We start from the raw sequence: 25,932 nt of genomic DNA on the forward strand, positions 1-25,932 counted from the left end.
CCCCTGCCCCCTCCTGTGGGTCCACATTGTCACTTTTTAAATATATATATTTTTAACATTCTTGTACCTGCAGAGAGAACGAGGTGCTCAAAGTCCAGCTGAAGAAATATGTAGGAGCTGTCCAGATGCTGAAAAGAGAAGGTCAAACAGCTGAAGGTGAGGGGGAACCTGAGCCCGGGTTGGGAGGGGCCGGGCTTTTTCATTAACACCTGTACGTGGCACGCAATAGACACTCAATGTGTGACGAGTGCCTGTGTGGATGGATTAGAATAATGGTGCTGCTCAGCGTTCCAGAAAATTAATCAGGTGGAAAACCTGATGCGTATCCCTGCAACATGCATAACTAATATTGTAAGACTCACTTGCTAGACTATTAGCAACAGTCTTATTGGTTTGTGTACTTAGAGAATTTTATGTCCAGAGTCTTGAGACAGTTGCATGGCAGTGAACCTTGTGGTATGATGAAGTCACAGCAGGCCACGGGTGCAAGCAACAGAAAGGCAAGATGGCAGAGAATCAGAGCGCTGGACTTAGGCTGATCAGGTTCCAATTCCAGCTCTGGTTAAGTTTTCTAATCTCTTTGCACCTCAGTTTTTTCATCTGTACAATGAGGTTGGTTGACAGCACCTACCTCATGAGGCGATGCATGTAGACGTCTTAGCATAATGCCTACCATAGAATAAATGCTGAATAAATTTTAGCTATTATTATTATTATTAATCAGAAATTCCAGTAGACAGAAGAACAGTCATGAAGATCTTGCCAAATGAGGTGGGGCCATCTTCTGCTTCTAAAATCTCCTAAAATATTTCTCAGGGCAGCCTGAAGAAAGGATATTTAACTTTGGCTGATGTGTCTTGCAGCCCTCAGCCAAAAGACCGTAACAAAATTTCCTTAAAGAGAAGCTCATAGAGTGTGGACATTTTAACAAACAGTGGGTGTTCCCCACATTCACATGTCTTTTTTTTTTTTGAGACAGAGCCTCACTCTACCGCCCAGGATGGAGTGCAGTGGCACAATCTTGGCTCACTGCAACTTCCGCTTCCTGGGTTCAAGCGATTCTCCTGCCTCAGCCTCCCAAATAGCTGGGATTACAGGTATCTGCCACCATGCCCAGCTAATTTTTGTATTTTTAGTAGAGATGGGGGATTTCACCATGTTGGCCAGTCTTGTCTTGAACTCCTGACTCCAGGTGATCCGTCCGCCTCGGCCTCCCAAAGTGCTGGGATTACAGGCATGAGCCACTGCTCCCAGCCCACATGTCTTCAGAGTCAACCAAACCTGCACTGAATTCATGCTCACCCACGACCACCTGACCCCTTTGAATTATTTTACTATACGTACCAGGACATCACACCAGTGTCATGAGAGCGTTGTGAGGATTTTCCAAAACAATGAATTCAGAGTTTCTAGTATGGTACCTGGCATATAATAAATGGTGGTGGTTTTTTTGTGTGATGGAGACAGGATTGGAATCTGGCTATGGCTTATTTAGTAATAGTATAAAGATGTGAATGTTTTTGAAGCTTGTATATTTCTTTTGGTTCCTGTTTGATCAGGATCAGCTTATTGGTGATGCTATTTGATAACATGCCTTTCTTTATTCATATTTGGGTCAGTAACTGTGGTCATTCTGGAGTTATCAGTGCAGAATTAATCATCTTTCTCTGTGGGCTCATGCCCTTTTCATACAGATATTGCTATTATGGCCCTGAATTCATCTCATTATACAGAATTATTTATATGTTGGTCTCCCAAGTTTTTACATCTCATCTCTGTTTCCCCAGCAACTGGCTTTTTAGTCATTCACTACATTCATTACATGCTTGGAATGAATAGTATTTGTCTAGCCCTTTACAGCCTTTCCAAGCAAGCTCCAATGTACTCTGATTTGACTCAGTAACCTTGTGATGAGTAGGTATTTTTCTATTATTTTAAAGTTTGTTATTAGAGGCTTAGGAGAGCTTAAGGGGCTGGTATATGTGTCTGTGGTGGAAATGAACTCACGCATTTTTCTCCAAACCTCTGGTTCTTTGCATTATAAAATGCTTTTAACTTTATTGTGCAGAGGAATTGCCTGGGGAGCCCATTAAATATACCTCTTTCCAGGACACTGCCACTGGGAGTTACTCCAGTGGACTTAGGATGAGGCTCTAGATTTGCACGTCTAGATAATGTGACTCTAATGCAGGTGACCTGTGGACAGCACCACCACCTTTTGTGAAATCTACAAGTTACTTACACAGAACTTGGATTCAATACAGAAAGACCATTAAAGTCGGGTTAAAAAGAAGCACCACTGGGCTTGCTTTTGATTTGAAAACCTCAGCGCTACACAATACATTTCTAAGTAGGAAAATTTTGAACCTAATTTGTAGGTTCCATATGCCCATTCTCCCCAAATGGGCATATGGAACCTACAATGTACAGAATGGTTTTTCATAGCAGCTGAAGGTCCATTTCCCCAGACCGATCCTGAGTGCCCTGAGCCACAGCTGGATATCAGCCATTTCAGGATGTAGTTGCGACAGCTCTTACATGAATTAGAGCGGTTACGTACGTATGGCGACTCCACCTAGCAGCAGTCTCTTACTTCTGCATTATTACATTCTTGTGTAAAAAGCCTCCAGGATTTAAACAAAACAACTTAAAATGAACTTTTAGAATAGACATTGACAACCTTTAATTTTACAGGTATCAAATTTCAGATTCCCACCCTTTTTTTTTTTTCTCTCCAAGATAATCATTATTTAAGCACCAAAATAAGGACTGGAATTTGGGTGGCTTCATTATCTAATGGAAAGTTTTTTTTGTTTTATTTTTCTTCCCCGAATGTGGTCCAGAAGTGAGGTTGGGTTATTTGCCTCTCAAGTGCTGTTTTTCCTTGGTGATGTCAGATTTGCCGGAAGTTTACACTTTGTGCTTTTGAATCTCTCACCTCAGGGCAAATTCTTCATGCTCTTCCTCCAGTGTTAGAACCCTGGTGCAAGGGCTGCCATATCTACCAGGAACTTGCCTGGCAATTCCACTTCGTTGTAACTCTTACTGGTCATTCGATTAATTCTGTTGTTAATGGCGTTGGACACCCTTTCTCCTCTCCACGGAGCCAGTGTAGGGAAGTTTCACTGATGAAAGCAGGAAATCACTTAAAAGAGGAGGCGATCCTCCCCCTCTCCTTTCACTTACGAGAGCAGGAGATCCCTCTGAAAACTCGTGCTTTCATTTTGGGCTTATTGCTGAAATTTGAAACAAGATGTTGCAAGTTGGCTTCCTGCCTGCAGAGAGGCCCCTTGGCAGCTCACTGAGGGGTCTGGGGAGAGCAGGTGCATCACTTCAACCTTAGGGTTGTGTGGACAAGACTGGCTCATTAGGAGTGGGCTCACATTAGCCACTGTCAGGTGGACTGGTGGCGTTGGAGGTGACATTTCTGAAGTTGTGTAGCATGGCCCCGCTGTCAGATGGACTGGTGGCATTGGAGGTGACAGCTCTGAAGTTGCGTAGCATGGCCCTGCTGTGAGGTGGACTGGTGGCATTGGAGGTGACAGCTCTGAAGTTGTATAGCGTGGCCCCACTCTCGGGTGGACTGGTGGCATTGGAGGTGACAGCTCTGAAGTTGCGTAGCATGGCCCTGCTGTGAGGTGGACTGGTGGCATTGGAGGTGACAGCTCTGAAGTTGTATAGCGTGGCCCCACTCTCGGGTGGACTGGTGGCATTGGAGGTGACAGCTCTGAAGTTGCGTAGCATGGCCCTGCTGTGAGGTGGACTGGTGGCATTGGAGGTGACAGCTCTGAAGTTGTATAGCGTGGCCCCACTCTCAGGTGGACTGGTGGTGTTGGAGGTGACAGCTCTGAAGTTGTATATCGTGGCCCCACTCTCAGGTGGACTGGTGGCGTTGGAGGTGACAGCTCTGAAGTTGTATAGCATGGCCCCACTCTCGGGTGGACTGGTGGTATTGGAGGTGACATTTCTGAAGTTGCGTAGTGTGGCCCCACTCTCAGGTGGACTGGTGGTATTGGAGGTGACAGCTCTGAAGTTGCGTAGTGTGGCCCTGCTGTCAGGTGGACTGGTGGCATTGGAGGTGACAGCTCTGAAGTTGTATAGTGTGGCCCTGATGTCAGATGGACTCGTGGCATTGGAGGTGACGTCTCTGAAGTTGCGTAGTGAGGCCTTGCTGTCAGGTGGACTGGTGGCATTGGAGGTGACAGCTCTGAAGTTGCGTAGTGTGACCCTGGTGTCAGGTGGACTGGTGGCATTGGAGGTGACAGCTCTGAAGTTGCGTAGTGTGACCCTGGTGTCAGGTGGACTGGTGGCATTGGAGGTGACAGCTCTGAAGTTGCGTAGTGTGACCCTGGTGTCAGGTGGACTGGTGGCATTGGAGGTGACAGCTCTGAAGTTGTGTAGTGTGGCCCTGATGTCAGATGGACTGGTGGCATTGGAGGTGACGTGTCTGAAGTTGTGTAGTGTGGCCTCGCTGTCAGGTGGACTGGTGGCATTGGAGGTGACGTGTCTGAAGTTGTGTAGTGTGGCCTCGCTGTCAGGTGGACTGGTGGCATTGGAGGTGACGTCTCTGAAGTTGTGTAGTGTGGCCTCGCTGTCAGGTGGACTGGTGGCATTGGAGGTGACGTGTCTGAAGTTGTGTAGTGTGGCCTCGCTGTCAGGTGGACTGGTGGCATTGGAGGTGACGTGTCTGAAGTTGTGTAGTGTGGCCTCGCTGTCAGGTGGACTGGTGGCATTGGAGGTGACGTCTCTGAAGTTGTGTAGTGTGGCCTCGCTGTCAGTTGGACTGGTGGCATTGGAGGTGACGTGTCTGAAGTTGTGTAGTGTGGCCTCGCTGTCAGGTGGACTGGTGGCATTGGAGGTGACGTCTCTGAAGTTGTGTAGTGTGGCCTTGCTGTCAGGTGGACTGGTGGTATCATTCTTTGGGTGTGGTCAGTGGCTGCATGTTCAGCTGGGAGGCTGGCCACTCTGATGTTTCCACAACAGGGTTGTTCTTGTGGAGGTCTTTGCTGTAAAACAACCATCCTAGGCAGTGGGCTTCTCTTGGACTCTTCCCAGGAGCATTTGCCTGATGTGAGAGCTTGCTCTGCGTACTGAAGAAGAGATTCCCCTGCTAGGATTGGCCACACGTGACTCCAGAGAGACATGGGTCTGTCCGTGTCACATGGCTTGAGTGACTTCCCCATCCACATGTGGGTAGTGAACATCTGTGTCCTCTGCACTTGCTCCAGTTTTCACTTGACCAGCGTCCTCCCTCACTGTCAGTCCTGTGATGTCGGTGGCTTCATCCTTGGCCTGGCACTTGACCTTACCTGGATGGCTCTGGCTAGATCTCAGGGCGTTAGTACACAATCAACAAGAATTCTTGCTTTCCTGTTAGGCTGGGAGACTGGGGCCGCTGTAGTCAGCTTGTTTCCACATGGAGATTGGGAATGAGGCCATCGCACAGAAAGAGCAGCTGAGCTGAAAGGCAGAGAGAAAGCGAACTCTGATCCTGTCTTTAGAGCCCCTGAATCCAGCTGTGCCTGGCGTGACAGTCCTACCCTGGACTTTTTGGTAATAGGGGCAGTCATTCCGCCAGCCTCCCCTGCTCCTGTTATCAAGCTTGATTAGTTTTCTATAGCTCATGTGTTCTATGGCAAATTATTACGTCTTTCCTGGATACAGGCCTGTTCGTCCTTGTAAAGGGCGATTATTTCTGTGGAATTATCTTTCCAAGTACAGTGTCTGCTCCTGTGCTGTAAAGCTTTTCCTCCTACCTCCCCTCTTACTGGATGCTCCACTGTCATAACTGTTCATGGCCACCATAGCGTAGTCCTGTTCCATAGCAATGGATTTTAAAGCCACGAGCTCTCCTCGGCATCCCCATTTAATTAATCTGCAGTCAGCCCAGGGAGAGAGGGAGAAGGAATAGACCATTGCTGGTGGCCATCAAAATAAACGGCAGCAAGGGCAGGAGACTGAGTGGGAGGAACTTGACAGATGAGGGAGGCTTGGGAGCAATTTAAAAAGTTTGTTCTCAGAAACAAGCAAAAAATTGGGAAGTCATCAGCCTGTCTGGTGTGTCGTGTCTTTGCTGCTGTGTGATGTGCTCAGGGATTCCCGGCTCCACACCCACATGTGCTTCGTGCTCTCCCTGGGGTGTCAGTTTCCCTGGGGTGAGTCCAGCAATTCCCGATTCCACTCCTGCGTGTGCTTTGTGCTCTGGGGTGTTAGTTGCCCTGGGGTGAGCCCAGTGATTCCCAGCTCCACACCCATGTGCGCTTTGTGCTCTCACTGGGGTGTCAGTTTCCCTGGGATGAGTCCAGCAATCCCCGATTCCACACCTGCGTGTGTTTTGTGCTCTGGCTGGGATGTCAGTTTCCCCGGCCTTCCAAAGAATGGGGCAGGGCATTTTCGAAGGCGGATTCAGTGAAGATGGAGAGTCGTGGGCTAAATGATTCCTAGAGCCCACAGTGTTTCAGGGGAGCTTGCAGGGTAACTTTTTATTCTTTTTTTCTGAACCATTGCAGGCTTCTGAACCATTGCAGGCATCCCTATGTGCACGGCCTGCTGTTTCCACTCCCACTGTGCACAGAGGCAAAGATGTCTTTGTTTGAGGCAGTCTTCGGTTGCAAGGAATAACAATCCACCAAAGCTGGCTCTGTGTGTGTATGTGTCCCAAGTGGAATAAACATGGAACCTCATAAATCTCGTCACTCTGCTGTTTACCGTTCATGGTTTTCCAGTCCTGACTTTTTGATGATGGCCTTCAGTGCTTGTGATCTGGCTCTTCCCTAAGTTCCAACCTCATCTCCCACCACCCTCCCTCTTGCTGTCTCCACCCTACCCACGCTGGCCTTTAGGCTGATCCTCAAACATGCCAGGCTGGCTCCTGCCTCAGGCCCTTTGCTCGTGCTGCCCCTATGCAGGGACGCTCTTCCCTGGTCTCTGTGTGGCTGGTTCCACCTTGCCATGCATGTCTCCATTCAGATACCACCTCCTCTTGACTGCCCTGTCTTACCTTGTGCCGCCTCCCTCATTCTGTCTCCGACTTTTCATCACAGCACTTATCAGGCCCTCAAAGTATCTTGGTCATTGATTTTCTTGCTTGTTTCTTCCCGGTGTTCCACCTTGCACTGTACAGTCCACAAGAGCAGGGATGTTGGCATGTCTTTTCCCCTGCTGTGCTGAAAGTGCCTGCACAGTGCTTGATCCATGACACGTGCTCTATAAATGTTTATAACATAAATGAATACAAATAAAATAGGAGCTGTTGGATCTCATGGCCTTTAGTTGATTCCAGATCTGTTGCAGCTGTGGAGAGCCTAGTAGTGGACAAATTCATAGACCTTTTTTCTAGTGCCACCCAAATAATGTGCCTCACCCCCATGTAACTGCATCTTTCAGTTGTGCCTCCAGCTGGATTCTCCTGATCGTGTGTGGTTTTTGCTTTTAGTGACCACGATTATCATGTGACCTTGACCCTGCCCTGGTTGCATCATTCAGAGCTCTTGTGATGACAGGAGTCATACAATCTGATTTAATCTGTCTTAAGCCAAATACAAGAGAAGTCCAGGAGTATCTGCCTTCAGGGATGGTTTGATCCAGGGGCTGCAACAATATCATGGGAAGTTTTTTCTTTCTTTCTTCAGTTTCTCAACTCTGTTATTTTTTTCATTGCTGGGAGTGATGTGCTGGTAAATGTCTAACAAATAGCTCTCAAAAAAAAAAAAAAAACAAAACAAAAAAAAACAAGCCCTGATTTAGAATGTTTGCAGATTTCCGTGGTGTTGTAAATCCTCCTTCTATGTCTGATTCCAGACTCTGCCAACACGATGTCACTGTTTGCAAAGTTGGAAAGAGACGCATGCAGTTAGCTCCCATGAGTCAGTACACGGGCGCTCCCATCCCTCACTGTGTGCTGGCCGCCTTCTCAGCCAGGTGTTCTCCTTGGGCTGGCAAGAGGTTGCCAGCAGCTGTAGCTTTAGTCTTTCTAGCAGGCCCAGCAGGAGAGGAGCTTCTCTCACTGTCCTGTCTTTCCATCTCTTCACCCCACAGAGCAATGGTTCCTAGTATTGGCTTTTAATGGAGTCACCTGGGAAATTTAAAAAAATCCCAATGCTTGGCCCCACCCAGACCCAAAAATCAGTAGTGGGAATGAGGTGGTTTTTTTTTTTTTTTTTTTTTTTTTTTTTTTAAAGCTTCCCAAATGATTCCAGTGTGCAGGTTGGAGTACAGCATTTGGAACCACTGCCTTGGAGGATATCACTTTCCAATTAATGAAGTTCAGGGTCAGCAAATATGCTACAAATGTGTTGACACTCTCTGATTCTTGGCCAGCAGTTGACACTGTAAATTAATCAAGGTGCACTTTTCTTCTTGAATCCAGATTTAGCCTCAGAATTTGTCTCTTCATGTAGGTACCATTGAGTTAAGACCAGGGAGGCTAGGCCAAGCGCGGTTGCTCACGCCTGTAATCCTAGCATTTTGGGAGGCCAAGACGGGTGGATCACCAGAGGTCAGGAGTTCAAAACCAGCCAGACCAACATGGTGAAACCCCATCTCTACTAAAAATACAAAAATTAGCTAGGTGTGGTGGCAGGCGCCTGTAATCGTAGTTACTTGGGGGGCTGAGGCAGGAGAATTGCTTGAACCTGGGAGGCAGAGGCTGCAGTGAGCCAAGATCGCACCACTTCACTCCGGCCTAGGTGAAAGAGTTAAACTTTGTCAAAAAATAAAATAAAAAGCAAAAACCAGGGAGGCTCAATGGGAGCTGTTCACCACCACTGTGTGAGTTAACCCAGTGCCTTTACTGTGCCCTAATCCCTGCTCCCGCAAGAATCTGCTGTGGGTGTTAATTGTATTTCATCTCCGTTCCCGACCCTTCCTGTTCTACCGCAGTGTCTCGCTCTCACTGCTCATCACAGAGCTGCTTTGCTGTTACGTTTGTCTCATGTGCCCCCATCACAAACACTTTACGACCCCACTCTTGGCTCATCCAGTCTCCTTTCCTAGAAACTCCGCTTCCCTTATGCTTGCTCAGGCCAGATGTTCAATTATGGTACGATCCAGCTCTTCTCCTGTCACCTGAAAGAAATCTAATTACTTGGATCTTTCAGTTTCCTAAACCCCTGTGGTGCTTGCTACGAGCAGTAAGCAGAGTCTGGCATTTGCTTTTTGCTACTATGGGTTATTCTGTGGTCACGTCTTGTGTGTGTGCTCTGTCTACTCTGCTAGACCTTGTGACCACATAAGGGGTAGGGTTTGGGACTTAGAAACATGCAGGTTTTTTCTTTTTTTATTAATCAAGTACACAACAGTTGCTTAATAAAAATTTGTTACTGGGGTCCATCCAAGTGACTTTCAGGAATGATTTCAGAGTCACAGAGATGTTGATGTAGATGGAAAGAGCATTCCCTGAGAAGGGAAACAAGTTCGGGGAAGCAACATTCCATACCACTTAAGAGCGGGGAGATGATTATCATTCTCCTTTCTGCCGGAAGTGACCACACCACTCTGCTCACATTCCATGGGTGAGGGCTAGTCATACAGGCCCACCTGGGTGCGGAGGGTCTCGGAAGTGTTCTCTCTGGCCGGGCAGCTGCTTTGCACAAGAACTCTACCCACTGGAAGTGGGGAGCATTGAGTTTTGGTGGCCGGTCGGCCAGCTCTGCTGTCCCTGCTGGGGCACTCAGAGGTGTGTGGTCTCCATCTTCTCACTCATTTGTGTGGCTCTTCAGAAAGAGCTTACTTTGGGGTTTGTGCTCTTGGAGTCTCAGAAGGAATGCCTGATAGGTTGTGAGGGTCTATGGTAGGAAGGGTGTCCAAGAATGTGCTAGCAACATGTCTCTCAGATATACTGAGTCACTTGGCTGGGTGTGGTGGCTCACGCCTATAACCCCAGCACTTTGGGAGGCTGAGTCAGGATGATTGCTTGAGCCCGGGAGTTCAAGATCAGCCTGGGCAAGAGCCTTCAGGGAGCCATGACTGTGCCACTGCACTGTAGTCTGGATGACGGAGCAAGAGGTCGTCTCTACAAACAGTTAAAAAAAAATTGGCCAGGTGTGCTGGTGCGTGCTTGTAGTCCCAGCTCTTTGGGAGGCTGAGGTGGGAGGATCACTTGAGCCCAGAAGGTTGAGACTGCACTGAGCCATGATCATGCTACTGCACTCTAGCTTGGGCAGTAGAGTGAGACCATGTCTCTTAAAAAAAAAAAAAAAAAAAAAGACTGAGTCACTTGTTACTCGTTTATTTCTCCATTTATGGAGATCCTTGCACTACTAGGTTGCACCTTGGAAATGTACTTAGCTTTGTTAGGGGCTGGTAGAAGGTCTGTTCTGCACGGGTACATTGTGGTGTCATTTACATTGGAGGCACCAGTTGCGATAGAGGGACCATGTTGTAGGTGCCTCTTTCTGTAAGGTGCTTTTGGCTTCTCCTGAAAATCTCGGTTTACTAATGGGAAAAAGAGGGCTTTAGATCAATTTAGTCGTTTACTGACAAATGGGGCAGGCAGGTATTCCCTGTGAAACTCACGGGTTGCAGGGGGGTAAAGTATAATGTCCTAACTCTGTGACGGTTTGGAGCCTGGAGAGATGATGGGCAGATTGTGGTAGGATGATCTCAGCTCATTGTAACCTCTGCCTCCTGAGTTCAAGCGTTCTCCTACCTTAGCCTCCCAGATAGCTGGGATTACAGGCGTGCGCCACCATGCCTGGCTCATTTTTGTATTTTTAGTAGAGACAGGGTTTTGCCATGTTGGCCAGACTGGTTTCAAACTCCTGGCCTCAAGTAATCTGCCCACCTTGGCCTCCCAAAGTGCTGGGATTACAGGCATGAGCCACTGTGCCTGGCTTTGAGTGTTCAAGAGTTTGAGTGACCACCTGCTGTCCTCTGACTCTCCAGCTCGAGACCCCTCATTTCTGTTTGGACCAGATCCTGGTGGGGCTCAACGGCTCCATGGCTGGGACCTGTAGGTGGCTGAAGGGATGCTCCTGGGCCACCAGCTGCGTGTCTGACTGCTCTATAGCCTCATCAGGACCACTTAGGAGACGTGAGACCAGCAGTGGCCCCAACTGTCTGCTGCTCAGCCCTCCTCGGTCAATAGCACGAGTTAGACCTTGCCTACCTGCTGCTCTGCACTTAAGTCAGGCTTTGCTTATTTGTGTGTTGTCCTTAACAAGGTGGCATGACTTTAGGACGCTGGCCCTCTGTTGTTGTCGAGCCTGGAGACTCGCTTCATAAGAGCCTGCCCATCTGACTCTGCGTGGGGCTGAGAAGGGTAGCAGGTGCTGGCGGAAAGAGCGTGGGCTCTGGAGACGAATTAGTTTGGGTTGAAGTCCTGGTTCAGTTTCTGTCTGTGTGCACGTGGAACCTTCGACATCGGGTACCTTTTGTCTAATCAGTATCCATTCCCCCTTTCCTGGTAATCTGTTTTTTCTTTGGGGAACCCTCTGTCCAGCCCTCAATCCATGTGGTTTATGTGGGCCTGTCATCCCCCTACGTCGGCTACTTTCCAGGCACACTGGTTCAGGGTGTGTGTGTGTCTTGGTCAGGGCCAGCCACTGCTGTCACAGTGCTGCTGGGGTCTCAGAGCAGGAGGCACACGCCTTTACTTGCTGGATTTGAACTGGAGAGGCTGGGGCTGGGGCTCCTTGTTTTGCACTCAAGGGACTCAGACGGTCCCTCCACTTTTTTTTTTTTTTTTAAGACACAGGGTCTTGCTGTGTTGCCCAGGCTGGAGCGCAGCTGGACGATCATAGTTCACTGCAGCCTCAACCTCCTGGGCTCAAGCAGTCCCTCCCACCTCGGCCTCCTGAGGAGCTGGGAGCACTGGTGTCCACCATCACTCTCGGTGGGACTGAGAAGTCTTGCCTGAGAATGGAGTCGATGCAGAGGAAGGTAGAGCCAAGAGACAGAGAAAGTGAATCCAGCCAGGCCTGAAGCTCCCTCTCCCTCTGGACTCCTCCACTGCCGAGCTTCCACCACCTTTCTGGTCCCCCTGGGCTTGTCTTCTTTTTTCCAGCTGCATCCTTGCTTCAGGTTGTAGCCAAGGTGTCCTCACCTGCTGGCCATTTTCTCTCACATGTTCCCTGCCTCCCTCGTTCCCTCCCTACCTCCTCTTCTCGCCTGTCTCCTCCCCTCCTCTCTCTCTTCTCTCGTGTTTCACTCTGCTCCGGTCTATTTTGTATTTGTTTGATGGGCTGAATCTCAAGTGGCCTTTACCTTTTCAGATACTAAGTTTATAAACAGGAGACCTCATCGTTGCTCTCCCCACTGATTGAAATAACTGCCTTCTAGGCACTGTTTTCACCTGCAACCCTGTTTGGAGGAGTAATTGAGAGAATTAGATGTAAAGTTCCCAACACAGCCTTTGGTGCAGAGTGAGGCTTCATAAGCTGTTTTTCCCACCACCTCCCTCACTTTTTACACAGACTCCAAAACCCCTGGGTGGTTTGGGAAGTTAGGTTATTTGATTTGTGCAGAGTACAAGGTCAGGGCACCGTTTCATTCATTCAGCCGACATTGATTGAATACTCCTTGAGTACCAGGCACAGTTCTGGGAATACTTCAGGCCCAAGGAGACTCCTCAGGTTTAGTGGGAGAGATGGACACTAAACATATAAGCAAGCAGGTAATTTCGAATACATATTCTGATACAGCCCAACCTTTTCCCACAAGGCCTTGTAACCATCTAGAGAAATCCCAGGCTGACAGAAAGCAGAAGCTCTGTTCATTGGGTACCTGTAACGTGCTGGGCCCCGGGGTAGCTTTCCCTGCAGCTTTTTTCCTTCTAACAGCTCTGTGAGGATGGGGCTGTTGTCTCCATTTTACAGATGTGAGAAACCAAGGCTCTGAGAGGTGGATGTGCTGAAGCTCGCTGTATTAGTCAGGGTTCTCCAGAAAAGTGGACCAATAGGGGTGTGTGAGTGTGTGTCTGTGTGTGTAGACAGATTGAGTTTGATCGATATTTTAAGGAATTGCCCCATGTTATGGTGGCATCTGTCAACTCCAGAATCTGCAGGGTGGGCCTCTAGGCTGTAGACCAGAGAAAAACTGATGTTGCAACTCAAGTCCAAAGGCCGTCTGGGGGCAGAATTCATACTTCCTTATGAAACCTCCGTTTTTTGTTTGTTTGTTTGTTTTTTCTTCTTAAAGCCTTCAGCTGATTGGATGAGGCCCACTCTCATTATGGAAGATAATGTGCTTTACTGATTAAACTGTTAATCTCATTTAAAAAATACCTTTACAATGACATTTAGACTGGTGTTGGATGAAATATCTGGGTACCGTGACCTAGCCACATTGACACATGAAGTTAATCATTACAGTCATCCACCTAGAAAGTAGTAGAACCGAGATTCCTACCCAGATCTGTCTGTTAAACCCATGCTTTCCCCAGTGCTTCTGCAGTTTATTCTCTCAGACATGTTCTAGGGATAGTGTATGTTGCCTCTCCTGGGCCTCGGTGGTGGTGTGTGACGAGCTAGCCCAGAGACGCCTGCCTATGTGGGGCAGCCTCTGTGTGACTGGCTAGCATCTACCATGTACTTTGTCCTGAGAAAAAATGCGCCATGTTCGCCTTTCCCCCCGGAGACTGAAAACTGATTGTGTGCCATGAGTCACATGGGGAGCCAGGTTAGAGTGGGAGGGACTCGAAAGTGGACATCAGGGTTGGCGGAAAGCAGAACCATTGACTTTCCACTTCTCAGGAGCAGGGCTGTGTGTAGACTGGACCTGCTCTTTGTCCCTGAAGGCTCCTTCGTCCATGGTAGATAGAAGCCATTGCCTGGAAGAGGAGCGTGGGGAACTGTTAATAGAACTGGAGCGGGAAAGGCAGGCACAGAGCTTCTGGTTGGAGGAACCTGGGTCCAATCCCAGCCCTGTCATTTACTAGCTCTGAGCTCACGGAATAAGTTGCCATCTCTGAGCTTCAGTATTTCCATTTGAGGAGTAAAGATAATATATATTTTATATATGTTTGTAGGCCATTTGTATATCTTCTTTTGAAAAATGTCTGTTCTTGTTTGCTTACTTTTTAATGAGATTATTCATTTTTTTCATGACTGATGTGTTTGAGTTCCTTGTAGATTCTGGATATTAACCCCTTATCGGATGTGTACTTTGCAAATACTTTCTTGAGTGGAGAAAGAAAATGTGGTATGTATACATCATACAATACTACTCAGTCATAAAGGGCTGGGCGCTGTGGTGCATGCCGGTAATCCCAGCACTTTGGGAGGCCGAGGTGGTTGAATCACCTGCGGTCAGGAATTTGAGACGAGCCTGGCCAATATAGTGAAACCCCATCTCTACTAAAAATACAAAAATTAGCTGGGCATGGTGGCATGCACCTGTAATCCCAGCTACTCGGGAGGCTGAGGCAGGAGAATAGCTTGAATCCAGGACGTGGAGGTTGCAGTGAGCCGAGATTGTGCCACTGCACTCCAGCCTGGGCGACAGAGTGAGACTCTGTCTCAAAAAAAGAAAAACGCAAACAAACAAAAAAAACTACTGGGACATAAAGAATGGAATACTGTCTTTTGCAGCCACTTGGATGGAACTAGAGGCCATCATCCTAAGTGAAGTAACTCAGGAACAGAAAAATAGCACATCCTCTAACTTATAAGTGGGAGCCAAGCTGTGGGCACACAGGGACGTATAGAGAAACATAAGGGACATTAGAAACTCTGAGCAGGAGGGGAGGCGAGGGATGAAAAACTACCTATTGGGTCTAGTGTACATGTTGTTTGAGTGACAGGTACCCTGAAAGTCCAGACTTTGCCGCTACACAGTTCATTCAAGTCACCAAAAGCCATTTATACCCTTAACACTGATGAAATAAAGGAAAAAAAGAAAATTAAAAACAACATTGACTTTATAGAATTGTTTGCAGTTTAAAAGTGATGACACACGCAAAGTAGCAGGCAGTGGTTGGTGTTGTGGGTTGGAAATGCATTTAGGAGAGTGTCCAGGCTGTGGAAGGTCACAGCACATTAGCAGACACCTGTAAATTAGTTTCTCCAAGTGGATGAATAATTAAGATGAGAATTATAGAGCAAACCTTTTCAAAAGCTTTTCCATCCATTACCCTGACAAAACAGTATTTGTGTGATTAGCCAGTTTCCCGACCTTTAAGTAAACCCTGAACAGGTAGCCCCAGTACCCAGCTGTGTGGCCACCCCAAATTGCAAGGTGGGCTGGGAGACGTGGGGCTTATTTGGCAGATAAGGAAGGAGCGATGAATACTGGGTAGGCAGCCAGGAGTCCCTGCTTCTTCTGGTGGCCTTGTGGGAGGATGAGGCTGTTGGAGTCAGGGATGGAGGGTGCTAAAGTCCCGTCATGCCACCCCTTTTTGCCCCACTCCTTGGGAAAACGTCATCAAATTTTGGGTCATAGCTGCAAGAGGATCCAGTCCCAGGTTCTAAAAGTGGCCCTCGTCTCTCTGGCGACCTCCATAAGGGGTAACGTTTTATTTGTTCGACCTGATTTCCTCCCTGGCAGGAGGCTTTCTTCTCCCAAATCACTGCAAACGGAATTGCCTGGAAATATCAAGTATCGATTCACGATTGTTGTTCATTTCATTTTTATTGTTTGGTAGGAAACAAAGACCCAGAAACACAACAGGAACAATTGGAGTGCCTCAGCTCCCTCCTCGGAAGGAGGCCAGACGTATATTTACTTTTTAACTTTTTGGGGCTGTCTCAGCATTGTGTTTATTGGTGTAGTTTGTCAGTCAGCTTTTGTTTTCAACTGCTTTCTGTCCTGGGAGCTGACAGGTGGCTTGTTTTGTAAAAAGCCACTTTGATTTTGAAAACTGCTCTATTTTATGTTTCTAATTGCAGCTTTTGTAAGGAAACTGGTCATTTTGTTTTGCTCGAGTGGGTAATGATGCTGGGGACCTTGGTTGAGAGTGACTTGCCTGAATATTTTTTTTTTTTCTCAAACTGAATGGAAGAATCGATACCCTGCACAGAGAGAGAGCCTCTCTCCTGGTCTGGGCTTAATTCACTGGTTTATGGCTTCACTTGCATTCTTTGCATTTCAGTAGAAATAGACTCCCTCCTTGTCTTCCCTGTGGGGTGCCTTCTATTTACTCTGCAGTCTCCCTGATGCCTGGCACACCACACTGACCTCCAGATACCCCTGCTCCAGGAAGCCCTCCATGATTTCCCTGCCATCATTTTTGCTAGTTGGTCACTCCCAGGTCTATTGCTGCCTATTTTATACTTTAAAAATGTAATCTCTTTATTTCTGTGGTGACAGATTCAAGAAACATTAGCCAGGATATAAGGTCATGAGAGTAGGGACTGAGTTGATGTTGATACTGTTGTGCACGTAGCTTCCAAAACAGTGCCTGGTCCCTGGTGGGTGATCAGTAGACATTTGATGAATAAATGAGTGAGTGAATGCATGAATGAGTTTGCTGAACACCCAGTAATAATAGCTAACATGCATTAAGCACCATTGCTAGACCCTGTGCTAACTGCTTCATGGCAACTGTCCTGTGAGGTGGGTACTATTATCCCCATTTACACGGGAGAACTGAAGCTTAGAAAGGTCAGAGACCGGCTGGGCATGGCGGCTTCCACCTGTAATCCCAGCACTTTGAGAGGCTGAGGTAGGAGGAGGGTTGCTTAAGGCCAGGAGTTTGAGACGCAATCTCTACAGAAAAAAATAAAATAAAATCAGAAGGTGTATAATGGGGCCAGACTCTCTGGGCTAAAGTCCCCTCCATGCACTCTATGTAAGTATTAGATGGTTATCATCAAGCGCTTTGCCCCAGGTGCACAGCTGGGGAGTGGCAGGGCCTGGATCTCTGATGTCCTGATACAGAAGTGAGTAATACTCTATATCTACCCACCTGGGGCTCATACACTGGGGTGACTGGGTAGGCACAGGAACCTGGGCTCCAGAGGGGGGTGCCTGGTCTTTTTAGTTCAAGATTTCTGCCAGGCAGTGGAACAGGCAGGCAGGTGGACCTTGAGTCCTATGATGCCCTAGTTGGGTGCACTTAATTAGAGTCACTGGGAGGCATTTGAGGTACGTGCTGTACCCAGAATTCCTCAGCTTGCAAAGCTTCCCCTTACCCTTTGTTTCTGATTTTGTCCTCGTAATCTCACTGTTTTGGGGAATGAATTCCTCCAAAAACACCCCGTTTCCTGCATGTGGAGCCAGTTAAGCCAAGCAAGGCTGTACCTTTAATTACTGTTGCCCTCATTTGCATCTGGCTGCCCTCATTATAGTGCTATTAGCAGAGTGCAGGGGTCCTCCTGCTGGCCCATCAGGAGTGGTGCGTGCACAGTTGTGGGGCCTTGCTTTGGTGGTCTTTGCTGCCTTCTGGGCAAAATGAAGGATTTGGAGTAGACAGCAAGCAGGCATACATCCTGGGCCAGAAGCAGCCTGCGGAGCTCATCGTGGCTTGCCTTAAATTGTTTCTCAACAATAAAGTTGTTGAAAAACAATTTTTGTTTTCTTTCTCCTTATTAAAAACCCCAAATTATATTCATTATAGAAAATTAAAGAAGATAGACACAAGAGAAAAAGGAGAAAATAAAATATCATTGATAAACCCTCAAGCACTGTTAATATTTTGGAATATATTTTTCCGAGTAGGTATGGCACTTTGCCACAGACAGTCTTGGGAGAAGCATTCTCTGCCTGAAGGGCTTTGTGACCCCTCCCCTGACCCTTTCCTTGACACGTGGACTTTTTATGGGCTCAGAAGAAATATGATGGCACAAAAAGCAATAAATCATTGGTAGGGAGTTTGGGAGAATCAGATGAAGGTACAATGTGAGTGTACATAACATCAAGCACCTGCCAGCAGCCAGCCACACGTGTGTCCGAGATGACAAGAAGTCGGGTTTGATGGGCATGCAAGCTGACCACTGTCTTGTCTGCTCCTTCATGTCTTCCTAAGGAAGGTGAGACAGCATTCATTATGCAGCCTGTACTGGGAAGCCTTATAGCACGAAGACTTAGACCGTGGGTGTTGGCCGAGAAAGTTCTAGCTCTGCCCTTTGCTAGCAGTGTGACCTTGGGCACATTGCCTGCCCATGTGCCCTCCCCCCCCATCCACCCCTACATCTCGTTTTGGATCATTTCTGTTGCTGAGTCTTCAAATTCACTTGCTTTCTCCATTTCTGTTGCTAAGTCTTCAAGTTCATTCATCTTCTCCATTTCTAGTGCTGAGTCTTCAAGTTCACTTGTCTTCTCTTCTGCAGTTTGCCCACGACACGTTCATGAGGCCACAGCTAGCTGCAAGGGATGCTGGGAAACATAGTCTCTTTGTTTTCCACCTAGGTGGCCAAGCACCCAGCAAAAATTGCTGATTTTCTTGCTAAAGACAAAAAGAATGGGTATTAGGGGACACCTGCTGGGTTTCTTTTGTTTTTGTTTTGAGACAGGGTGTCCCTTCATTGCCCAGGCTGGAGTGCAGTGGTGTGATCATGGCTTACCTCATCCTTGACTTCCCAGGCTCAGGTGATTCTCCCATCTCAGCCTCTGAAGTAGCTGGGACTATAGCACACCTGGATAATTTTTTTGTATTTTTTGTAGAGGCAGGGTCTCACGATGTTTCCCAGGCTGGTCTTGAACTCCTGGGCTTGAGCAATCCTCCTGCCTTGGCCTCCCAAAGTTCTGGGATTATAGGCGTGAGCCACCATGCCCAGCCCCCAACACCTGCTGTTTCTGCCACACTTGTTTGTTAGCAGCCACTGTGCTTTTGATGAGCCATCTGGGAGGAGGTTCTGGCTTTGCTAGAGATACAGTGATGGGGTCAGTTCAGTGGAGACATGTGAAATACGGTCTCTACTCAATACTTTGAAACCTACAGGTGGTAGTATGTCTAACACCTGTAGACAGGTAGTACAGGTAGTATATCTACCACCTGTAGTATGTCTGCCACCCGTAGGTGAGGCAGTGACTCATCCCTGTTTTGGTGAAACGGTTGATCCTTCTCTTAATGTTTCAGCAGTAAGATGGCCAGCTGCTTTTAGTCCCATGCTTATTTCCCCTGTAAATCTAGGGTGTTCTTGGAGCATGAATGATTGGATTTACCATGGGCATATGTGCTGTTTATCTGCTATTGATCAGTGCCAAGTGAATTTCATTCAACTGGAATTCAGACCCAGGTCTAAATCTTGGCTTCATGCTCATGTCATTTGGGGATGGCATAACTCAGCCTCATCCTCCATCTATAAAACGTGGATGGTAACTGCCTGGCTTACTGAACAGTGGATCCAGGCTTGTGAGTGTAAGTTTTAAACTACTCTTTCTGTATAATTTGGTTCCTCATTGGGAGACAATAAAATTTTTCTTGGTTTCCCATGACTTGTTATCACTTTTCCCACCTTTTGGGGACAATTTTTAGCTGGAGAGTTCCAATTATGACAGTTGACATTCAATTAAATATGAATTATGGAAGGCTCTATTATTTGCAATGATAAAAAAATTGTTTGGATATATTACAGAGAATTGATTTCAGTGGAAGTAGACACTGGAGCTTGTGCTTCATACTTTGATTTTTTAAATAATTTAATACTTTATTAGATTTTTAAAAATGAGTAATATATGCCCTTTATAACAAGTCTAGCAGTGCAGAGATACGTAAAGAAGTTAATCTCTCCCAATGCTACCCTTTTTAGATCACCAGAGGTAATCACACAAATCTATGCTCCACAAACAAACGTATATCTGTTCTTCCTATTTCTTTTCCAAAAATGGAATTACAGTCTATATCAGGAGTTGGGAAACCATGCCCCATGGGCGTGCCACCTTTTTAAATAAAGTTTTATTGGATCATGGCCATATTCATTCAATATTTCCATCTCTGCTTTTGAGCTATAACACAAGAGTTGAATAGTTCTTGCAGAGACCTGTGGCCTGCAAACCCCAAAATATTTACCATCTGGCCCGTTGAAGAAAATGTGTGCTGATCCCTGGTCAACCTTGCTTTTTTCAGGTAAGAGTGTATCACTGAACAGTCAGGATTTTTCCTCCTGATCAAAAGATGTATAGCTAAATCATTAATATCTGCATATTAGAGTCCATCATGTGGCTATGCTATAATTTTTCAAATCATTTCCTCATAGATGGAATTTAGGTTGTTTCCAGGTTTTTATTTATTATATATTATTTATTTTTTTAGACACAGTCTCGCTTTGTTGCCCAGTCTGGAGTGCAGTGGCGCGACCTCAGCTCACTGCAAGCTCCACCTGCCGGGTTCACACCATTCTCCTGCCTCAGCCTCCCAAGTAGCTGGGACTAAAGGCACCTGCCACCAGTCCTGGCTAATTTTTTGTATTTTTAGTAGAGACGGGGTTTCACTGTGTTAGCCAGGTTGGTCTCGATCTCCTGACCTTGTGATCTGCCCGCCTTGGCCTCCCAAAGTGCTGGGATTACAGGTGTGAGCCACCGCGCCAGGCCCTGTTTCCAGGTTTTTGCTACTACAAAGAGGATTGTAGTAAGCTGTGTCCTTATATCCTGGGGCCTTTTGGCAGGAAGGAGGTTCAGAAGTGCTGTTGCTGATTCAAAGCGTGGGTGCAGCGTCCATCATTTGGTTTGCAAACCACGTGTTATATCATCAGGTGTCATCTTTGATCTACATCATCTTTTCTTTTTTTTTTGATGTAACATCTTCTATAAAAGTGGTTTTCAGTCCTTTTTGACTGTGGCCCACAGTAAGAAATACTCTTTTAAGCATACATATATGTGTATATAGTCATTGAGACACAACCTTCTGGGAACAATACTTAACCTTTATTACGTGCAGAACGTTCTCATGTTTTATGTCCTGTTCTATTCTGTTTTAGCAAACGCCACTTGTGACTTACTGATTATTTTCGCTACCTTGGTAATGACATACAACCTGTAGTGTGAAGGCAGTTGTTGTGTAGAAAGGGGTAATATTCTGGAATGCCGTGGTGTACTTAAGTTTGATGTTCTTGTCTGTTCGTGAAGACCATACTTCCCTTTCTCTCTTCCTTATTGAATGTATAAACATGTTTTCTCTTATTGAAAATTCATGCGTATTTTAACACATAATGTCCTTGTAATTGCAAAGTGACGCACAGACCAGTTTCCTCTGGAAATGAGGATTGTCCTGTGGTTTTCGTGTTTCACTGAAAAGAGTGGATTTAGGGGCTTTGCTACCACCATGCAGTGTAGACATACCTCTTGGCCAAGCCACCTCATAGGTGATTTGTCCTCTCTTGGGTCTGGCTCAATCACTCGTACATTGATCCGGGTACCCCTCACTCCACAGCCCCCCAGCGCACATGTGTACACACACATGCACGTGCACACACACACACCCCACTGGTACCTGTCCCGGCCTCAACTCTCTCTGTGTCCCTGACTGAGTGTCCTGCTTTGTTGGCTTTGGCCCAGACAAACCTTGAAAACTGATTCTGCTGTTACTCCAGGGTCTCTTGCGACCTGCAGCCTTATTTTAGTAAGAAGAACCCCCACCCTTTTGCCACTGCGCTGTGAGTTGGAGGTAACAAGAATGTGTGTTATTTCACAGAGCTGAGAAGCTTGGGGTGCAGGTGTGGCTGGATCCAGGTGCTCAAACAGTTTACCAGGAAGATGCATCACTTTTTGTGTTGGTTCTGCTTCCAGTGTAGGCTTATTTCATTTTCAGTCAGGTTTTCTTTATGGGAGGGAGGGAGGGAGGAAGGGACGGAGGGAGGGAGGAAGGGACGGAGGGAGGGAGAGCAACAGATTCACAGGCACAAAAGCCCTGGGAGGTTAGGGGCCTGCATAGGACCCAGGGTGGCAGGAGGAAGAGGTGAGAGATGAACTGGAGAGACAGGCAGGGGTCAAGCAGGCAGACTCTGCGTGACCTGCTCTGAGGCTGTGATTTTATCCTCAGGCTAGGGGGACCTGGTGAAAAATGGAAAGAGTGAAGTGACCTGAGCCAATTTGCATGTTTCTTCCCCGCTCGTGCTGATCTCCCCTGCGTGTTGTGTTGTTTCTGTGCACATCAGAGACTGGATTCTGCCTTTAAAGGGATGGTTACTTTTAGGCACCTAAAATATTTTTCTTTTCTTTTCCTTTTAATTTCTGACATTGTTTGAATTTAATGATTCATATTACGAATTATTCATGAAAATGATCTTTTAAGCTTCTTATAATAGCTGAAATTATCCGTCATTAGATGCTGACAGTTCCTGTGATGGGTGTAATTATAAAAACATATTCTTAGGCTGGCTATATTCTGCAGTGTTAAAATTACGCAAATGAGCAAGGGATAAGAATAGCAGCTGAGTAGGATGGTCAGGTTTTATGGGAGAAGGGGGGTGGTAGCGCTGCACATTTTCTAAAAATGAATAAATATGTGCTGTACACATTAAGTACGTCTTTATTACAGTCTGCCTCGATGCTCACCCTCTCTTCATTGGCAGGGGAGCAAATTAATTTTAGCGCCCTGAATTGTTTGTAGTTCTTGCCCATATATGAATCGTATGATAAAGTTTTTTTTTTTTTTCTTCTTCATTCCACTCAGCATTTTCTGCGAGGCACACGTAGTAATCTCTGGTACTTCTGAAGAATGGCAAACTTGGCACTGATACGCAGCAGGCTGAGTGGGGAGGGGAGAGATTGGAGGGTGGGGGCAGAAAGCCGGGGGTCACTATCTAGATCACTGAGCCTGGGAAATCAGGCCCTCGTCTTGTTCCTTTCCAAAGGGTGACCAGATGGACCAGGTGTGGTGGCTCAGGCCCGTAATCCCAGCACTTTGGGAGGCCGAGGTGGGTGGATTACCTGAGGTCAGGAGTTTGAGATCAGCCTGGCCATCATGGTAAAACCCCATCTCTACTAAAAATACAAAATTAGCTGGGCATGGTGGCACACATCTGTAATTGCAGCTACTTGGGAGGCTGAGGCAGGAGAATCACTTGAACCCGGGAGGTGGAGGTTGCAGTAAGCCAAGATGGCGCCACTGCACTCCAGCCTGGGCAACAGAGCAAGACTGTCTCAAAAATGAACAAACAAAAAAAGGATGAACAGATGGGCTATTCATGGCTTATAGTGACCAGCAACTTGGGTTTAACTTTGGTGGCTTTGTGGGGAAGTATTGGGAAGGGAAGGACTGAACATCCATCGCATTTGCTGGAAAATTGTGGCGCCCAGGGCCCTGCATGCGTTGGTCCTGTCTGCCTGCTCTCCAGCGTGTCTGTTGAAAATGCCCCAACTGCCTCTTTCCCGCATGATCCCCTGCTTCCTTGGGTGCACTAAGGAACTCCCACGAGAGGGGTTGTTTATTCCAGGGCACTGTCACTGACCGTACCATCTCATTTCAACTCATCAGCAGTGACGGGCAAGTGAGCTCTCCCTTCTCCCTGCCTTGGAACTGGACCTTTCCACGTTAGGTAGAGAGGATGATAAAGAATAAGAGCTAAAATTTAAGTAGTGCTAACTCCATGCCGGGCACTGTTTGAAGATCTGTACATTGACTCATTGAATCGTCACATAAGCCTACATAGGTAGGTGCTATTACGATCTTCATTCTGCAGATGCAGAAACACAGAGAGCTTAAGTCACTTGCCCAAGGTCACAGAGCAAATTAGGAAACAGAAACAAGCCTGGTAAAGTTACATTGATTTCTGATGGGTGCAGGGGTGAGGGTGGGTTGAGGGGGTTGTATAGTGGGAGAAATGGTTGATCTGCCCACTGAAACATTCTCAAACAAGCGGGCTTGAAACTGATGTCAACCCATCCTCTAAGCCTCTCCTTTCCTTGTTAGCTCGTCCACAGTGGACATGCATTGTTTTTATAAGGGAAAAAGACCACTTGATAAAAGACAACCACCAGCTTGTATGTTTACATCGAATGGACATTCAGTTGGGGCAGCTTCCCGCTGGGCTTCTGGTGCAGGCAGGAAGAAGAGTGGGGCTGGCTACTTCATATCTGGGTGAAGCTTCACAGTTTGCAGAGTGCTGTCTTTTTTCTTTGAGACAGAGTCTCTCTCTGTCACCCAGGCTGGAGTGCAATGGTGCGATCTTGGCTCCCTGCAACTTCTGTCTCCTGGGTTCCAGCGATTCTTCTGCCTCAGCCTCTTGGGTAGCTAGGACTACAGGCACCCGCCACCATGCCCAGCTAATGTTTGTATTTTTAGTAGAGATGAGATTTTGCCATGTTGGCCAGTCTGTTCTCAAACTCCCGACCTCAGGTGATCCGCCCACCTCAGACTCCCAAAGTGCTGGGATTACAGGTGTAAGCCACCACGCCCAGCCTGCAGAGTGCTGTTTTCATTTGGATCCTTTGACAGCCCTTTGAAGCCACAGGTGTAGATATTATTCTCACTTTGAAAGTGGCTAAACTGAGGCTCAATGCAGGGCTCTGCAACTGGCAAGTGGCGGAGTGGGAAACTGAGTTAGGTCTTTGGATTCTAAATTTGGGACTCTGGCTCTTGTCTCCTTTTGACACTAGTGATCTGAAATGCCTTTCCTCTGTGTGAGTTGTCATTATGAGTAGGGTTTCTGGAGTCAGACCATGTAAGGGTGAACCCCAGTGCTACCACTCAGCAGCTGTGTGATGCTGGGCAAGTTACGTACCCTCCCTGGGCCTCAGTTTACTTATGTGTAAAATTGAGATTATACTAGTATTAGGCTGGGCATAGTGGCTCACACCTGTAATCCCAGAACTTTGGGAGGCCGAGGCTGGAGGATTACCTGAGGCCAGGAGTTTGAGACCATCGTGGCCAACATGGCAAAACCCTATCTCTATTAAAAATACAAAAATTAGGCTTGTCACGGTGGCTCATGCCTGTAATCCCAGCACTTTGGGAGGCTGAGGAGGGTGGATCACCTGAAGTCAGGAGTTTGAGACCAGCCTGGCCAACATGGTGAAACCCTGTCTCTACCAAAAATACAAAAATTAGCAGGGCGTGGGGGCATGTGAGCCTGTAGTCCCAGCTACTCGGGAGGCTGAGGCAGGAGAATTGCTTGAACCCAGGAGATGGAGGTTGCAGTGAGCCAGGATGGCGCCACTGCACTCCAGCCTGGGTGACAAGAGAAGAAAAAAAATTCAGGTGAGAGTCATGTGTACTTGACTGAATTGAAATCTGTTGACTGTGCTGCTGCTTTGCCCTGTGGGTGGGCCCAGCGCTTCTGCATGTGATGAGGCATTGAGACCTAGAGGGGACCTTTTCATCTGTCATCATGGTGGCTGCCATGTATTGAGGGCTTACTTTTTGCCAGGCTGGTGGCAAGCATTTCATGGCCAGTGGCTCCTGGAATCCACACCACAGTACTTTATGATACGTTCTGATCGTTATCCTGTTGGACATACGAAGAAACGTAGTCTCGGAGGGGTTCAGCAGCTCATTGAAGGCCATGTGGATAATGGAGGCGAGAGTTCAGGTGGATGCCCAGGTCTCCTCACTCCAGAGCCACGGCTTCTACCTCTTGCCTTGCCTGTGGTAGCCTTCCTCCCCTAGCCAGCATGCAGTTGGTATTGCAGAGCTGGGTGAAACTCTTTTTCCTCTTGTTTCTTTCTCAGCATGTAAAATACTACTCTACTTGAGTAGTAGGTTATTGGGGCACCTGGCATCAGCCTTCAGGAGTCGAGTAGATGTGGTAAATTCTACATCTCCCTTGCTCCCTGCATTCCTCCCTCTCCTCTTCCCTTTTTCCTTTCCTCTCCTTCCTCCCTCCTTACTTCTTTCTCTCTCCCTCTCAATCCTTATTGCTTTCTCCGACAACTGTTTTTAGGGGGCCTGCCATAGGCCAGGCCCCGGTGGATGCCATGATGCAGACCTGAGACATGGTCACTCCCCCTGGGGCTCCCAGCCTGGAGAGGAGGGAGTGGTGACTACACCACAGGACGTGTTTCCTAACACGGTGCTGAGGACATCCAGGTGCAGCTGGAGCACCGTGTGGAGCTCCTCACCCATTCTAGATCAAGGAAGGGTTCTTGGAGAAAGTGACATTTGATCAGAGGGTTGAA

At 47.3% G+C, this 25,932-nt stretch overlaps 1 protein-coding gene across 5 annotated transcripts in view; it reads left to right on the forward strand.

Moving 5' to 3' along the window:
- The window catches only part of SNX29 (sorting nexin 29), a 593,890-nt gene that overhangs the window by 218,787 nt on the left and 349,171 nt on the right, over positions 1-25,932 (forward strand). For 3 of the 5 annotated variants that reach the window (XM_034939805.3, XM_034939806.3, XM_055099501.2), the window contains one exon: positions 74-156. The exons of the other annotated variants lie outside the window; for them this stretch is intronic. In XM_034939805.3, the coding sequence (XP_034795696.1) occupies positions 74-156 (83 nt within the window). The remainder of the gene's footprint in view (positions 1-73; positions 157-25,932) is intronic. 5 annotated transcript variants of the gene reach the window in all.

This window comes from Pan paniscus, chromosome 18, assembly GCF_029289425.2.
Source record: "Pan paniscus chromosome 18, NHGRI_mPanPan1-v2.0_pri, whole genome shotgun sequence".
Classification (NCBI taxonomy): domain Eukaryota; kingdom Metazoa; phylum Chordata; class Mammalia; order Primates; family Hominidae; genus Pan; species Pan paniscus.